The 18,336-nt window shown below is 38.4% G+C and overlaps 1 protein-coding gene across 3 annotated transcripts in view; it reads right to left on the bottom strand.

Moving 5' to 3' along the window:
* TASP1 (taspase 1) overlaps positions 1 to 18,336 on the bottom strand; it is a 303,312-nt gene that overhangs the window by 144,985 nt on the left and 139,991 nt on the right. For 2 of the 3 annotated variants that reach the window (XM_035005826.1, XM_035005827.1), the window contains one exon: positions 17,011 to 17,089. In XM_035005826.1, coding sequence (XP_034861717.1) covers positions 17,011 to 17,089 — 79 coding nt within the window. The remainder of the gene's footprint in view (positions 1 to 17,010; positions 17,090 to 18,336) is intronic. The other variant, XR_004679429.1, reaches the window with a different exon arrangement.

The following is an 18,336-nucleotide window of genomic DNA, read 5'->3' as shown; positions in this document are numbered from 1 at the left end:
GTATGTGTGTGCACACACATGTACACACACACACAGTAAAGCCATTTATATAACAGTTCACTGAACAAAAACAACTTTAGTCACTTTGATTTCATGTACTTTATTTATAGGCCCTTTTATTACACATAAATGAAATACAGATCAAGCATCTAACTTTGCCCTTATATTAAGAGATGAAAAGGAGTGAGACCCTCAAATGACCCTTCATTTTAAATATTACAGTGGTTACTTATGTAAATCACCCTCTAGACTTAAAAAAAAAAAGTACACTGAGGTTAAGGGAACACGTGTTTAAAGGTATTTTATAATGCTAATAAAATAGCATTGTATTATGTCATATTAGGATAATTACAATGCTTACTGAATAGAAATACTTTCTCTTCATTAATTTATACAATAATCTTGCAACTGATACTTGAGAGGAAAACAAATTCAAACAGAACCAGGAATTCTGCCCCAGAACCAAGAAGCAAAGCAGAACATAAACAATATGAAAAAGGCCAGATCCCATTTCATCTATTTAATTTGAGTGAAATGAAAATATAAACAAACTTTGTGGTGGTGTGTTTTTTTTTAATCTACTGCATTTGATTTTTCAAAATAAAAACATCCATTTTCCACAGCCAGCTCTGTGTTAGCCAAAAATAATGGCAAAAGGCATGGCTTTGGTAAGGACAGATATAAATGACAACTATATATTTTTTAACTCTTTAAATACCCAACAATAGCTTATTAAATTTCAATTTAGCCCCTCTTCTTTTTCATATTTCTCTACTGTCATTGAGGGCAGATTCTTTAGATTTTCTAGGTACTCGGGTACTGTTTGACCTTTCTGAACCTGATTTCTCATTTGAAAATGAGAATCATTATGTAAAAAGTATTCAGCATAGTGCCTGCCCATAGCAATTGCTCAACAAATGACAGCTATAATTACCATCCCTATTACTGATCACAAAATGATGGCAAGTGCCCAGTTTAGTAGGATACTGGTGGTTACCTGCACACCTATTTCCTCCTCCTTTTCTAACAGAATCCTGATTTTGTTCTGCTTTCTACTCCCCCCAACCCACAGTTATGAACTTGCCCCACAGGCATATCATGTGCCCATGATAGTTTTATGGGTAATTTCCTCTTTTCAGTGATTATTTCAGGAATAGGCATGTGACCCAACATTAGCCAATCACCAGAATGTGAGGAGAGGTCTGCTGGGAAGCTTCTGAGGAAAGTGTTCCTCATTCCTGGAAAAGAACTACAAAAAAAGATTTTTTTTTCTCTAGAGACTTTTGTGTGATGAGTTTTTCTGGCAATGTAGTAGCCTTTCTGCCATCAGCCTAAAGACAAGGCCAACAATGACAATGACAGAGAACTAGTCCTTTATATCATTAGTGGAGCTCCTGAACCAACCAACCCTGAAGTCCACCTACCTCTGAACTTCCTCCTATGTGAAATCATATCGTTCCTTATTGTTGAAGCCAGTTCAAATTGTGATTTTTGTTACCTACAGGCAAAAGCACACTAATTTCTGCAGTAATGAAAAGGTAGGAAAACTGTAATAGATTTTATCAAGACTAGGCTAAAATTAAACCACCCTTCTCTTCAAAAGAACAGAGCCTCTACCATGAACATGTAAAGCTCTTAAACAGGCAGGAGCACTGGCTCTGGTTTACCAATGTGGCAACAAGTTAAGTCATTTTGCCAATCAGACTGTATTGACAGTGCTTCAAACTAGGCAAAGGGTTACTGAATTCAATTCAACAGATATTTATTGAACACCAACAATATCCTTGAGCCACCTCAAGGAGCTCTCAGGCTTTGTAATGAGGAACAACCCATACAAGTCATATAAATGCTATCTCATGGCCCCACTGACCACAGAGGGAATAAATCTGCAGGACTGAGTGAGGGAAGGAGGAGGAGAGAGAAGGAGGGAGGCTGCAGAAAAGAAAGACATTTGAGCTCAATCCTAAAAGATGAAACAGACTTCTGGGAAATGATTCTAAACAGGAGCAGAAAGAGAAACATCCATTCTTCTCAAGAAATTGTGCCACAGAAACTTCTTTCAAGACACGTCCCCAAAGGCAAGTGAAACAAAGGCAAAAATGAACTTTTGGGACTTCATCAAGATAAAAAGCTTCTGTACAGCAAAGGAAGCAGTTAACAAAACAAAGAGGCAACCCACAGAATGGGAGAAGATATTTGCAAATGACACTTCAGATAAAGGGCTGATATTCAAGATCTATAAAGAACTTCTCAAACTCAACACCCAAAAAACAAATAATCAAGTCAATAAATGGGAGAAGACATGAACAGACACTTCTCCAAAGACATACAAATGGCTAACAGACACATGAAAAATGTTCAACATCATTAGCCATCAGGGAAATTCAAACCAAAACCACATTGAGATACCACTTTACACCAGTTAGAATGGCAAAAATTGACAAGGCAAGAAACAACAAATGTTGGAGAGGTTGTGGAGAAAGGGGAACCCTCTTTACACTGTTGGTGGGAATGCAAGTTGGTATAGCCACTTTGGAAAACAGTGTGGAGGTGCCTCAAAAAATTAAAAATAGAGCTACCTTGGGGCGCCTGGGTGGCTCAGATGGTTAAGCATCTGCCTTTGGCTCAGGTCATGGTCCCAGGGTCCTGGGATCAAGCCCCACATTGGGCTCCCTGCTCAGCGGGAAGCATGCTTCTCCCTCTCCCACTCCTCCTGCTTGTGTTTCCCTCTCTCATTGTGTATCTCTCTGTCAAATAAATAAATAAAATCTTAAAAAAAAAAATAGAGCTACCCTATGACCCAGCAATCGCACTCCTGGGTATTTACCCCAAAGACACAGATGTAGTGAAAAGGAGGGCCATATGCACCCCAATGTTCATAGCAGCAATGTCCACGATAGCCAAACTGTGGAAAGAGCCGAGATGCCCTTCAACAGACAAATGGATAAAGAAGATGTGGTTCATATATACAATGGAATATTACTCAGCCATCAGAAAGGATGAATACCCAACTTTTACATCAACATGGATGGGACTGGAGGAGATTATGCTAAGTGAAATAAATCAAGCAGAGAAAGTCAGTTATCATACGGTTTCGCTTATCTGTGGAACATAAGGAATGGCATGGAGGACATTAGGGGAAGGAAGGGAAAAATGAAGGGTGGTAAATTGGAGGGAGAGATGAACCATGAGAGACTATGGACTCTGAGAAACAAACTGAGGGTTTTAGAGGGGACGGGGGTGGGGGAATGGGTTAGCCCTGTGATGGGTATTAAGGACGGCACATACTGCATGGAGCATTGGGTGTTATACACAAACAATGAATCATGGATCACTACATCAAAAACTAATGATGTACTGTATGGGAACTAACATAACATAACATAACATAACATAACATAACATAATATAACATAACAAAATAAAACAAAACAAAATAAAATAAAAAGAAATTGTGCTAAGTTGTTTATGTTGCAGTGACAGCAATAAAGAAATGAAGTAAATGATGACAGTAGGACTTTATTTTTATTTAAGATTTTATTTATTTATTTGACAGAGAGAGACACAGCGAGAAAGGGAACACAAGCAGGGGGAATGCGAGAGGGAGAAGCAGGCTTCCCACCAAGCAGGGAGCCCGACGTGGGGCTCGATCCCAGGACCCTGGGACCATGTCCTGAGCAGACGCTTAAGGACTGAGCCGCCCAGGCGCCCTGACAGTAGGACTTTATATTAAGAGTTTATTTTGGGGGCGCCTGCGTGGCTCAGTTGGTTAAGCGACTGCCTTCAGCTCAGGTCATGATCCTGGAGTCCCGGGATCGAGTCCCACATCGGGCTCCCTGCTCAGCAGGGTGTCTGCTTCTCCCTCTGACCCTCCTCCCTCTCATGCTCTCTGTCTCTCATTGTCTCTCTCACAAATAAATAAAATCTTAAAAAAAAAAAAAAGTTTATTTTGTAGATCATAATAAAACTTACCTGTGCAATTCGCACAGTGAGTTGCTAAGAACTATCCATGAACTTGAAGACATCGGCAGGATTTAATATGCAAAAGTTGTTATGAGGAAAGCCCAGAGCTGTACACAAACCCAAGTCCATACCCAGATACAAATAATTCTGATGTGAAAAGCTGCAAAGAAGGAACTGCTGCTAAGATATGAAGCAAAGTCAAAAGCAGGTAAGACAAATCAGACAAGGGAAGATGTATATGACAAATGTATGACAAATATTTCAGTTGAGAATATTTCATTTCTATATTCCACTAAATTTACTTTGGCATAAGTATGAAAGCTTAAAAGGTAAAACAGAGGCAAATCTAAATTTTAAGTATAACGAAGGACTCAGATGAAACAAATGCTCAGTAAATTTTAAATATTTATTGTCCTCTGACATGAATTTTACTACCTACATCTTAGCTACATGGGGCAAATACTCTCGTATTTCTGAGAACACACCACTATATCATCATAGCAGAATTCAAGCACATTATTATTCCATCACCAACATTAGTAAATAAAGACTAATGTGACAGATTACAACACACAATTTACCAAGGTATTATAAAGAACCAGGAAAACATTCTCATGTAGGGCTAGAATGGAAAGAAAGAAAGGGCGTAAACAGAATCCCTCAGCATTACAAAACATACAACACTAAGTCCCAGACAACAGGAGATGCAATGGTACAAAGTGATAATCTCAATGATAATTAGCATATATGTTTGTCTCTCCTCCATAAAAAAAAGATGTTCTGACCCTGGCACTGGTGGACATACCCTTCTAACCTCCTCCCTCCATTACAATTCAAACCCAAGTCTGATTCCCAAACCCATGATATCCTGCACCCCAAACTGCCTCCAGCATGTAACCTGCTCTTACATTCAGTGTGGGTACATGCAGACCTAAAATACCACTGTAGAATTTTAATGAAGTCTCTAATTCTTTCATATCTAACTCAGATTTTTTAACATCTATCCATGCTTTCTTCTAGCCAGTGGTTATTAAAATCTTTTTTATCAAAGACAAAAGACAGATACAACACACAAATAAATATACTTTTTCATGATATGAACAAAACATTCTGAAAATAAAAATGTAAGGTATCCTTTGGTCACAACGTGTTATACTGTGGACTCAATCATGCTGTGATTCACTGAGAACCATGACATGTATTCAGTAACAAGTTAATAAAAATGCAAGCTGTTTCTACATTTTACATTATCTCCATTTTTTCTCCACGATTTGCCAGTAAATCTTTTTGCCCAAATTAACCAGTCACCATGGACAGAACTGGTTAAAACACATTTGATTCAGCATTATGTCTTTCTGACCCCTCTATCAGCACCTTTTAGAGTTAGCAGTTGTTTTATCCACTTCTGTTTACAACAAGAACCTCAGCTAGTGCTAGGTGCATCCCAGAAGAGTCTGGAAACATAAATAACATTTCTGCCAGCAAAATGATCCTATCTCAGTGGCCCCTTATCCACTGATATCTGGCCTGTAAGTTAACTTGTTCCACTGTTAATACTCTCAGGGATACATAGAGTCTAGGATATACACCAGATCTCTTTAGCTTTTGATCCACCAAAACACAATGTGGGAAGAGACTGGTAAATTGTATGGGATGAGAGTTATAGGCAAGGCACAGCTGGGGGACAGCACTACTCTGCCCATCGAAATGTTGCCTTACTACTTAAAAGTATGATCTATGGACTAGCAGCCCTGGCATCACCTTGGAGCTTTTGAAAAATGCAGAATCCCAGCTCCTCCCAGACCCACTGGGTCATAATATGCCTCTTAACAGGTGATTCATACAAGCTAAAGTGTGAAAAGAATAGGTATTTTTTTAAAAAATAGCCTGAAAGACTGTTTCTAAAGATACATCATCCAGATTATTATCCTAAACAACTCTCAGAAATAGGAAGCCTAAACCAAGGTTTGTGTCTAAAGAACCACCATATACCTTATGCTGAAAATATCCAGGAAAAACCCTATGAGGAACCAAAGACCCGTACTTCAAGCATCTGAGAGCTAAAGCCCTGAATTCCCTGGGCATCACTTTTTTTCATAACAGCTTGCCAACATCAGACATACTATGCACCTTCAGAAAGTGATGAGTTATACCATGTACAACTTTCATAGCAACAAATTATGAATTTACAAAACTCAAAGTCAACATATTGTGCCTCACAGTCGTTTAAGCTGGCAAGACTTTAAAGTACACACAAATCTGAAGTAGTGTGTTGGAAATATTTGATTTATGTTAAACAGCACTCTGGAATTTAAACATTCGTATGCTCAACCAAACCCTATTCCTAGCCAATTGGTTCACTGATCAGCTTACATATATCGTTCCAACATACACTGCCCAGCTATGTTTAATATTTAAGATTTTTAAAGACCTTTTTGTGTTTTTTAAATAAATCTTATTTCAAGTAAATTTCCTGAGCTGAAAAGAACCACCACCACAACAAAATAATACCAAAAATGGCTCTGTGCTATAAAAGGCACTGCTTATATTGAGTGAACTCTGCCTCTAACAAGAACCTTCTACAGAGGGAACTAAGATGGCAAAGCCACGAAGGCCCTCAGTCCAGTAAGGAGCACGAAGCAGCGTGTCAGAAAGAAATTGTTTTTCTGCTCCTTTTGATGGGTTATGCTTTCAAGTCAGGAAATTAGAAACAGGTGTGCCAGAGGGCACACACATCCTCGCTCCACACTGAATAACACGCGTTTTCAATTTTCAAACATGAAAGGGACTCCTGTTGAATGAAAGAAGAAATGAAAATCCAGCTCTGTTTCTGCGAACCATATGAAGGGAGCTTAGAAAGCCTTTGACAAGTTGCTCGACTTACTCCCTCTCCAACTGACAGCAGGTAGTAGTCGACAATAGGAAGGAAAAGGCATTCTTTCAAGTGAGAACAATCAAAGGGAGAATTACATTAAGGATCACAGCACTGGCATTTTAACCCATCACTTGATCTTATGCTTCTGTTTCTACCATTTCTTCACCTTCTGTTTTAAAATTAGAAGTCTGTTCTTTCAGAAAACAACAACAAAGCAATGCAAAATAAGTATCTGGCAAAAAAAAAAAGAAATCTAAGAAAGTACAAACATCAAAAAGAACATCTTGGGGCTCACCTGATCCACTATAACCCAACTCTAAATAGTCTCTTTCAAAGAAATATTTACTATTCTTCATGATGTCCTGAGCTCTTCTAGGGTGCTGGAGACATTTCAGTGAGTATATGAGTGTGATGGGTAAGCTAAACTTAAAGGCAACTGGTTTGGGCAGGATTTGAGGGAAAGGTGTGTGACAGGAAACAAGATGTATTAATGGCAGCAGCAACAGTCAACGCATTAGGTGCACGGAGGTGCCTGCAAGTGACCTTCTGGGGGGCACAGTAGTACGCATTCCTTAGGAGAATGGATGCAGCAGAACTCCGTTCAGGACTAGCAAGCCTTTAGTATATCCAACATATCAACATATTTCTATACTGGCAATAGGAAACTTCCCTATACTATCAAGTATGGACATAGATTTCATGCCCTTTTAGGACACAGAACATCATGACTTCTCCTTTACCATTCCCAGACTATAGCACAGGATAAGAGCCTCTAAAATAGGTACTGTTTTATAACATGAGAGCAATTACAAGTCATCTTACATAAGAGCAAAATACCTGCACTCATGTATGCATGAAAAGACATCCTCCATATCCCTTAAAATTATGTTTCAAAAAAGATTTAATGACACATTTTTCATTATACAATATTTAATAAACAAAGCATAACACAAGCTGAACAGTTTTGCCGTTTTTGTTTTATCTACCAAAAATATTAATACTGCCTACAACAGGATGGCAAAATTATCAGTTTCATTTTCCAAATTCTTTTCAATGAGCATATGTTTTCACAATTAGGAAAAAATCCATTCATTTAAGACCTCTAAGATACATGATAACCAAAGCTGTCATACTGAACTGGTTTCCTAGGAAATGACCTAGCATAATTCAGAATTCTACTTTATTTTGAAACATCAGTGACTTTACTTATGTAAAAAGCAGGAAATAATATATTAATAGTTCATCAGATATGAAGTGACATAATTAGAATAAGCAACAGTCTCAGAATAGAATTCCCATCCCAGATAATTACTTTAGTTCTTAGAAATGTGCTGGTAGTTTAAATACTCTGTTATCTATAAATGAACAATATTTCTTCCCTGCCCCACCCCAACCAAATGGTCCAAAGAGTCAAGTGCTTTTAAGATGATAATGTCAGGGTTTTATCTATGCTCACATCTAGAAGTTACAATTCACAGAAAAAGATTTCTCATGGCATGATTCCCAACCCTACATATTACATACCAAATTATTTCAGCTTAAGTAGCTGTTCATTACCCTGAGCCCCCGAAGATTCTTCTTGAGTGTAACAAGATTATGCAACAGGAATAGCACTGCCTAATAAGGCAGATAAAGGAACGAGAGTGGGCTGAAGAGTCTGGATTCCAACTCAGTAGAACTAACAGCAATATATTTAACCTGCTGACCAGTTTTGCCTCCCATTGAACAATCTCAGAGGTGAAAGATCTATCAATCTTCCAAAAGCATGAGCATGTCCCTAATCAAAAAGATCCCTACTTCATACAAAAGAAAATTTAAATACTAAGTCAAGGCCATCTAGGACCCCAAATTAGGCTCCACATACCTTGCACTTACCCCTCTATTTAAGCATCTTCCATTCTCACCAGAATAACCACTCTCAACACTTCCCTTACCTTCCTCTCAGGCCTGAATCATCTGGGCTTGACCTAGCTCACTTCGCCTGTTATGGACTAATTGTTTGTGCTGCCACCCCCCCCCCGCCCCCACCAAATTCATATGTTGAAGCCCTTATCTCCTACATGATGGTATTTGGGGAGAGGTAATTAGGGTTAGATGAAGTCATAAGGATGGCACAAGAGCACTCCATCTCTCTCTCCTTCCCTTCTTCTCTCCCTCCCTCTGCCATATGAGGGCATAGCAAAAAGGCAGTTGTCTGCAAGCCAGAAAGAGTACCCTCACCAGGAACCGAATCTGCTGGTGCCATGATCTTGGACTTCCCAGTCTCTAGAACTATGAGAAATAGATGTCTGTTGTTTAAACCACACAGTCTATGGTATTTTGTTACAGTAGCCCAAGCTAAGACACTACCCCAGTGTATTTATTTGTTCATATTCAATTCATTCAACAAACATCATCAGAGGCTCTACCTGATAAGTACCATCCACGTATCAGTGAAGAAAATTGATGAAAATCCCAATCTTCATGGAGTTTACCAGTAAAGCAGGGTAGAAAATAAAAATAAATAAATGAAAGATATAAAATTAGATAATGATATATACTATGAGAAAAAATAAAACATGGAAAGAGAATAGGGAATGTTGGCTGAGAAAATTTACATGTTTAAATAGGGTAGTCAGGAAAGATCTCAGTAAGAAGGTGAACCACCTGAATAAAGAGCTGATGAAGTGGGAGGCAGCAGCTTCAGCTACTGAGGGCAGAGAGCTAACAGGAAAGGAAGGCAAAGGTCCTAAGGTGGTAGTGTGCATGGCATGTTTAAAGTACAGTAAAGCAGCCAATGTAGCTGGAACTGAATGAGCAAGGAAGGAAAAGCAAGAGTTGGAGTCTAAGAAGAAAGTGGGGAACAGGTATATCAAGCCTCAGAGGCCCTTCATAAGGACTTTGGCTTTTCCTCTGAGTCAGAAGGGAAGTGACTGGACAGTTCAAAGAAGTATGACATGATTTTGACAGGTTAGAACACCAACTCTTGTGTTGAGAACTGAATAATGAAACAAAAGAGCAAAAAACAAGGTATCAGCTAGGGGGCTACTGAAAGAATCCAGATTAAATGTGATAGCACTTTGAATCTATTGGTAGCAGTGGAGGTGCTAAGAAGTAACGGACTGTAAATATATTTAGAGAGAATACATTTTCTTGTTGGATTGGATGTGGCTGCTTTGTACCTCTGACAAAAGTCCCTGGGGACAAGGTTTACAGCACAGACTTAATAGACAATCTCCCACAAAAGGGCAGAGGAAGACTTGTGGCTGCTTGTTAGGTTAAAGAACCAAGGAAGGGTAACATTAATTCCCAGCCCTTGAGGAAGAGGGCTGGCTCAGAATCACTGGCTCACAAATATTTAGGCAAAAGCCTGGTCTCATTTTTTGCATTTTTTATCACCCCAACCTTTGAACCTACTCCTGGCAAGCCATGGCCAGCCACATCATCACCACCCTCAGGGTTCCAGAACTATCCAGAGCCAAACCTGGAAAATCAAAGAACCTACAAAATCAGAAATCACTGGGCCACATACCAGAAACCAAGTAGCAGAGCTTTCTTCTTGCCAAAATACTTTAAGGAAGGGGGACTGAAGCCTGTGTCTTCTGAACTCCAGTCAGCTGCCATATAACCCCTGGACTCACTGTTTCTCTTAAAGAAAAAAACATACTGCACAGACAAGTAACAGCATACCAATGTTAAGGTCAATCAGAGCATAAACTTAATCTCCTTCTTTTTTCTTCCTTCTGATCTTCTAATCCTCAATCTGCTCTTCCTTTCCATAGCCAGAAAAGACCACAGATGTATCTGACATTATGCATCTGACGTGTTACTGAAAAATTATGTGTGATTCTGACTTTGGCAAATTAAATCAAATTTTAAAGTACTATTTAAAGAAATTCCATGGTGAATAATCTTTTTGAAATGACATCCATCCTTCTATAAGAGGGAAGAATCACATGCACATTTCTTTCATTTAATGAAATATATTTGACATATAACATTGTGTAAATTTAAGGTGTACAACTTGTTAATTTGATACATTTATATATTGTAATATGATTGCCACTGTAGCAATAATTAGCACCTCTATCACATTACATGATTATACTTTCTTTTTAGTGATTGGAATAATTAAGTTCCAGTCTCTTGGCAATGTTGATGATTATAATAATCATTTGTCTTAATTTTAATTTGTCTAGTAAGCACTTACTAAGTGCAAGGCCCTGTGCCAGGCCTCAGGAAACACAAATATACCCACAGATCCCCTTTTCTCAAGAGCTTATGTCAGTGCTTAAGCCTAAAATAAATTGTTATTTTCACACACACACACACACACACACACAAAGCTGAGAATAAAAAAAGCTTTTATTAAAATTTATCTATTCTAAAGTATATTTTTTTCCACATTCAAAATTTTCTGAAATCAGTCCGTACATTATAATTGATGGCATCCTCCTGTGACTGCTCTCCAGGCTGCAGCTATAACATAGCGACCATGCCTTCCTGTTGTTGACCCTTCAGTTCAGTTATGTGCCATGTTGGAACTACAAGTTTTGAGTTTAATTGTCATTTACCATGTATTCAAAAGTATTACAGTATGATACAGAATTGAAACAAAAAGTAATTATGAGCATAAGAAGGCATGGAAATAGCAATGGAGCATGACATTGTTATCAGTGCAGCAAATACTTCTTGTTGGAGGAATACCCCCAAATTCTGTATTTTCTTGTAAAGCAACAACCATGTGTTAAGAGTGATGAGAAAGAAGTGTGTCATTCTATAACTGGCAGTCTTCACCCCCACCCCCGCTTAGTATATGTATCTTATATTGGTATATTTTAGTCCTGGATATGACACTAAACATATAGGCAACAAAAGCAAAAATGGGTAAGTGGGACTACATCTAGCTAAAAAGTTTCTGCACAAGATAAATAATCAACAAAATGAAAAAGCAACCTACAGAATGGGAGAATATATTTACAAACCATATATCTGATAAGGGGTTAATATCCAAAAGACATGAGGAACTCCTACAACTCAATAGCAGAAAAACAAATAGTAAGATTAATACATCAGCAAAGGACTCGAATAGACATTTCTCCAAAGACATACAAATGACCAACAGGTACATAAAAAGGTGTTCAACCTCACTAATCATCAGGAAAATGCAAATCAAAATCACAATGAGACATCACCTCATACCTGTTAGAATGGCTAGTATCCAAAGGACAAGAGATAATAAAGGTTGGTGAAGATGTAAAGATATTCACAGTCTTGTACACTGTTCATGGGATTGTAAAATGGAACAGCTGCTACCAACAACAGTATGGAGGTTCCTCAAAAAATTAAAAATAGGACTATTATAGGATCCAACAACTCCACTTCTGGGTATTTATCCAAAAGAACTGAAATCAGGATCTTGAAGAGACATCAGTACCTCCATGTTCACTGCATCATTTTTCATAATAGCCGAGATGTAGATACAACCTAAATGCCCATCAACAGATATATGGATAAAGAAAACATGGTATATGTATAATGGAATATTATTCAGCCTTAAAAAAGGAAAGCCCTCCATATACAACATGGATAATCCTCAAACACGTTATGCAAAGTGAAATAAACCAGTCACAGAAGGACAGATACTGCATGATTCCACTTCTATGAGGAACCTAAAATAGTCAAACTCACAAAAGCAAAGAGTAGAACGGTGATTGCCAGGGGCTGGAGGAAGGGAGAAATGGGGAGTTGATATTAATGAAGTTTTAGGGCACCTGGGTGGCTCAGTCAGTTAAGTGTCCAACTCTTGAATTTGGCTCAAATCATGATCTCAGGGTTGTGAGATCAAGCCCCACATCAGGCTCCATGCTGGGAGACTCTCTCCCTCTCCCTTTGCCCACCCCCCTCAAATAAATAAATAAATAAATAAATAAATAAATAAATAAATAATAAAGTTTCAGTAATGCAAGATGAATAAAGTTCAAGGGATCTGTTGTACAATTTGCGCCTAAAGTTAAAAATACTGTGTTATACATTAAAAGATTTAAGAAAATAGACTGCATCTTGTATTCTTACCACAATAAAAAAAATATGAATCAACCAATTTTTTTAAAATAATGGTGTATTTTATAAAAGATAGTGACTTAGATTCAATGACACATTGTTAAGTATTGAACCACTACTCTGAGCCAAGAAGTATGCTAACTGCCTTCCATATGTCGACTCATTCAGTACTCACAGATATTAAGGTAGATATTCTTGGTTTACAAATAACCCTTGCCAAGTCACAGCCAGTGAGCGAAAGAGTCTGCACAAGAACCCCTGTATATACTCTACTGCCTTCCAAGCTAGACAAATTTCCATGAGGCCAGAACATTAGTCAGAGTTTGCATAGCTAGCTCCTGCCACACTACTCTCTTCCCCACTCCCCACTCATTCCTTCCCACCCAGTGATGAGAACAAGATGCTGGAGTTTATCCCTGAGGCTAATGATCAAATTGCCTCTCTGGCCTTGGGAGAGCCCTATCTTGACCATAACTATCTTCCCTCTGCCTTTCAATTATTACCTTCCAAGAACTATAAATATAAAATGTAGGCCAGGTCTCTAAATCTTCTGCAACAGCCTAAAGCACCAGTTTTTTTTTTAGTTTGGCCAAACAATTGCAAAATTCTGTGCACCACATTTCTTCTGACTTGGTCACCCAACTCTGCCATGTGTTTCCATTGTCAACCTCAAAGCAACAGCCCCAGGAGAAACAAGAGTGAAGCAATCACACAAAGTCCCAGGGATGGAAGGAACCGGAGACTTGCTCTATTATCCTCAGGTTATGGGGGCTGATAATTGTTAGTCCTTAAACTTCAGAGGATATAACATGACAAACTGGGCATCCAAATTTAAAAGCTGCACTCACTGGATGTCATGAACTAGAAACCTAAATTTATCTTTAGCCATGTGAAACTATCTTCAGTTGATGCAAGATGTGCAAAGGAGGCAATATGCAAGGGGAAGGGAAAAAGACCTTAATTTTACAATTTTAGCTTTACCCACCCAATGCATTCTTAACACAACCAAATCAATGAAATGTGATCCTATTCCAACTTCCATATCACCAATTTAAAAAAGGAGAAAGGTGGACAATCCCAAAGAGATTGAATTTCTTTTCCGAAATGACAGTCAGGCAGCTTTCAGGATTTCAACTTAAAGTAGAATCTAGGTCTCCAAATGTCTAGACATGGAAGTAACACTTAACGATGACAAACCAACTCACTAAATAACATATTGACCAAAAATAAAGTCAAAACAACATATGATAACTAATACTACTTTGGGAAAATAAAAATGAAACAATGAATTATCTATTTTAGACTTCTGTTTGTTCAAATACCACAATTTTCTATAGACATAAGGCCATACTTAATTTGTGTACAAGCTAATTCCTAAATATTATGCATAGAGATTTTCATGTGCCACCAATATTAAATTAAAAATTAACTCATATTGGGGCACCTGGGTGGCTCAGTCGGTTAAGTGTCTGACTCTTGGTCTTGGCTCAGGTCGTGTTCTCAGGGTCATGTGATCGAGCCTCCATGCTCAGTGTGGAGTCTGCTTATCCCTCTCTCTCTGCTCCTCCCCCAGCTTGCTGGCGCACACTGTCTCTCTCTCTCTCTCTCAATTAATAAATAAATAAAATCTTTTTAAAAAATTAACTCATATTTTATATTATACTCATCTCTTCAAAAGTGAAAGAATGAAAATCAATTTTTTGCCAATTATAATTAGCATGGTTAGGGTTCAACATTGATTTGTGTTTGGACTTCACCTGATAGGTCAGTGGCACACAATTATTTTTTCCACTGATGCAAAGAAATGGACAGAAGCCACAAATATGAAAATGGTACCAAGAGGTCAAGTCTGAGCAAAGAATAGGATAGTGATGGCAATAAAAGAGAGAGGGAACACAGGAGAAATTTGGTAGCCAAAGGATGGGAATAATGAATAAGGTATTTCGTTGAGCCTGCTGAATCTGATATGCACAGATGATACCCAGAGGGACATGTCCAACAGGAAATCAGAAAAAACTCATGTGGCCCTCGAAAGAAAAGTCCAGAAGAGATAGACATGGAAGCAAATACCATAAGAGATTACTGCTAAGATCTTGAGAACAGCAATAACACCAAATCACCATGAGAAAGCATATAGTGAAATGAAGAAAAGCTAAGAGAGGCCCAACCCTGGAGTTGGTAGCAATGGGAAGAGTCTGTGAAGAAGGCCAGGATGGAGCAGATCAGAGGAGCAGGACAAACCAAGAGAGTTCCAGGATCTATGCTATAATAGAAAGGAGAGAGACACCTGTATCAGAGATCACAGAGTCAAGAGCAAGCAGGAAAATAGGGCTGGGTTGGATTGGATGGTTTGTTAGTATAGTGATACAGAAACCAATGTGGCAAGAAACTGAAGAAAGGAAGGAAAGGCAGCCATATCCATCCTCCTGATAAAGCCTGATGATATGAAGGAGAAAGGCCTAGGACTGTAATTTGAGAGATAACACAGCAAAGGGGATGAACCAATATTATTTTGTCAACCACGCATACCACCACATTGAGAGAAAAGGCTTCAAGTACACCTGGCACAAGCATATGAAAACCTGGATCCAGACAACAACCATTCTGCCCATTAGCTGCCCCCAACACACACACACACAAAATTTCTAAATGAGAATGACTTCCTTTTTTTTTTTTTTTTTTAAAGATTTTATTTATTTATTTGACAGAGACAGAGACAGTGAGAACAGGAACACAAGCAGGGGGAGTGGGAGAGGGAGAAGCAGGCCTCCTGCCGAGCCGGAAGCCCGATGTGGGACTCGATCCCAGGACCCTGGGATCATGACCTGAGCCGGAGGCAGTCGCTTAACCAACTGAGCCACCCAGGCGCCCTTTTTTTTTTTGGTAGTAATGTGATTTGGGTTTTTTTTATTATTCTTTTTATTATTTTTTTATTATGTTCCATTAGCCATGTGAAATGGCTATATCATAAGTTTTTGTTGTAGTGTTCAACGATTCACTAGTTGTGTATAACACCCACTGCTCATCCCAACATGTGCTCTCCTTAACCCACCAACCAGTTACCCCATCCCCTTACCCCCCTCCCTTCTGTAACCCTCAGTTTGTTTCCCGGAGTCCAGAGTCTCTCATGTCTCTCTCTCTGATTTCTTCCCATTCAGTTTTCCCTCCCTTCCCCTGTGGTCCTCCACTCTATTCCTTATGTTCCACATATGAGTGAAACCATAGGATAATTGTCTTTCTCTGCTTGACTTATTTCACTTAGCATAATCCCGTCCAGTTCCATCCATGTCAATGCAAATGGCAGCAATGTCCACAATAGCCAAACTGTGGAAGGAGCCGAGATGCCCTCAACAGATGAATGGATAAAGATGTGGTACATATATACAACAGAATATTACTCAGCCATCAGAAAGGATGAATGATAATGACTTCTAACACAGATACAAAAAGAGGACCTACATTTAATTAAAAGTGTAGTTATAGGAGTAGATGTCATAATATATACAATTTGAGGGCGCCTGGGTGGCTCAGTCGCTTAAGCATCTGACTTCAGCTCAGGTCATCATCTCAGGTTCCTGGGATAGGAACACGGGGGCTCTCTGTGCAATGGGGTCTTCTTCTCCTTCTCTCTCTGCCCCTCCCCATGCTTATGCACTCTCTCTCTCTCTCTCTCTCTCTCAAATAAATAGTTTAAATATACATATATGTATGTGTGTGTATGTGTGTGTATATATATATATACATTTTGAAATATACCTTATATTTTCTGCCCCAACATTTTACTCAAGAGGTTACCTAACTTTTTGAAATACCTTATTACTTTTATATCTTTTGTAATCTAAATTTGGCACTATCATGAGTCACTAGAGGAAAAAAAACATCAAAAATATAACTGTTATAGTTAACTCCAGAGTTGTAATGAAATGTTAGCAAAACATTTACACTGAGATACTTATATTGTGAAACAATCCTTAAAAGCTCCTACATATCAAAGATCTTTCATGCATAAATGCTCTTGTCTATGCAGTGTCTCAGCACATGCTTTATGTTTACATAAAAATATTGTTTTCAATCATTAAATGACCTACAATGTTGCAGTTATGAAAAATGGTCATGAAAGCAGCAAATACCTGAGGTACTCACAGCTGTGGAGTAGGGATTATGAGCTCCAGTATTTTCAGCCCAGCAGCCACATCCATAAAGAGCAGCCTGGGAAAAGAGAAAACAGATACACAATGTATTTCAGAAATATTATATGTAATTGCTTGCTTTCAAAAGAAGACAAAATCATACCCATCTAATAAAGCCTGACTTAATAATGATGCATACCAACTGGGAAATAATACCAGAGACTGTGTAAGACCTACCCAAACAATGGTTCTAACACTATTTTAAACTATATTTTCAACTACTGTATTAACAGCAAATAGCAATTTTCTATTATATAGAAAATAGCAAAAGAAAGTTTCCTAGACTCTCACCAACAGTTTTTTTCTATTAATAGAAAATAGCAAAAGAAAGTTTCTTAGACTCTCATCAACAGTAGTTTTTTCCTTCCTTGAACAACCTTTCCCCTATTGTAGTTTGTCAGTCAGTTCGGAAAAACTCCATCTCTTCTGGCTCCTTAAAATCATTGTGGTTGCCTTAAAATAGTGATTCTCAAACCAGGTATATGTCAAATTGCTTGAGAAGCTTGGTGATAGGACCGTGGTTCCCAGATATTCTGATTCAGTAGTCTGGGGGTTGCCCAAGGAATTGGCATTATTAACCAGGGCCCCAGGGGGGCTGGGATACAGGTGGTCCTCCTGGCATACTCTAAGAAACCCTGTTTAGAAGAGCTTCTGCCATGCCTCCCTTAAAATGGCACAAAAGGAACTGCAAACAGTTACTACCGAAGAGCCCAGCATATGCTCACCACCGTGCCAGATTCTCCAGCTATAAAGAAAGGAGCCAAAAAAAACAATTCAAGCTAATTACTTTATGAGACAGTAGAACAGATTTATATGCCTGAAACCACCAAGAACACAAATTACTATGGTTTTATAAAAGAATATAACAATCATCCCTATTTTGTTTTTAATAATGCCACCCAGAATGCCTGGATTCATCTCTTCAATATCCACAATGACTTCTCTGCCTTTGGGAGGGGAACCGAAACTGATAACTTTTCCAGTTCTAAGTTAGAAGCAGAATTAGAAAAACCCTTTGATAGCTAGCATAGAGAAATACAAGGAAGTCTGCTCAAGAATATTCACCACCACAAGTTTGGTGAGAATGGAAAACTGAAAGCACAGATGTCCATCAGTAAATAAAAGGCTAAACACTGACCCAGCAAAATGTGGAATTCATTGCAGAGGTTCAAAATAAAGAATTAATTTTTTAAAAAAGATCTCCAAACATATTATTGAGTAAAAAAAGAAGAAGAAGAAGAAAGAAGAAAGAAGAAAGAAGAAGAA

The sequence above is a fragment of the Mirounga leonina genome, unplaced genomic scaffold (genome assembly GCF_011800145.1).
Source record: "Mirounga leonina isolate KUSES-001 unplaced genomic scaffold, KU_Mleo_1.0 Mir_150, whole genome shotgun sequence".
In the NCBI taxonomy this organism is placed as follows: domain Eukaryota; kingdom Metazoa; phylum Chordata; class Mammalia; order Carnivora; family Phocidae; genus Mirounga; species Mirounga leonina.
This window is presented reverse-complemented; position numbering and strand designations above follow the sequence as displayed.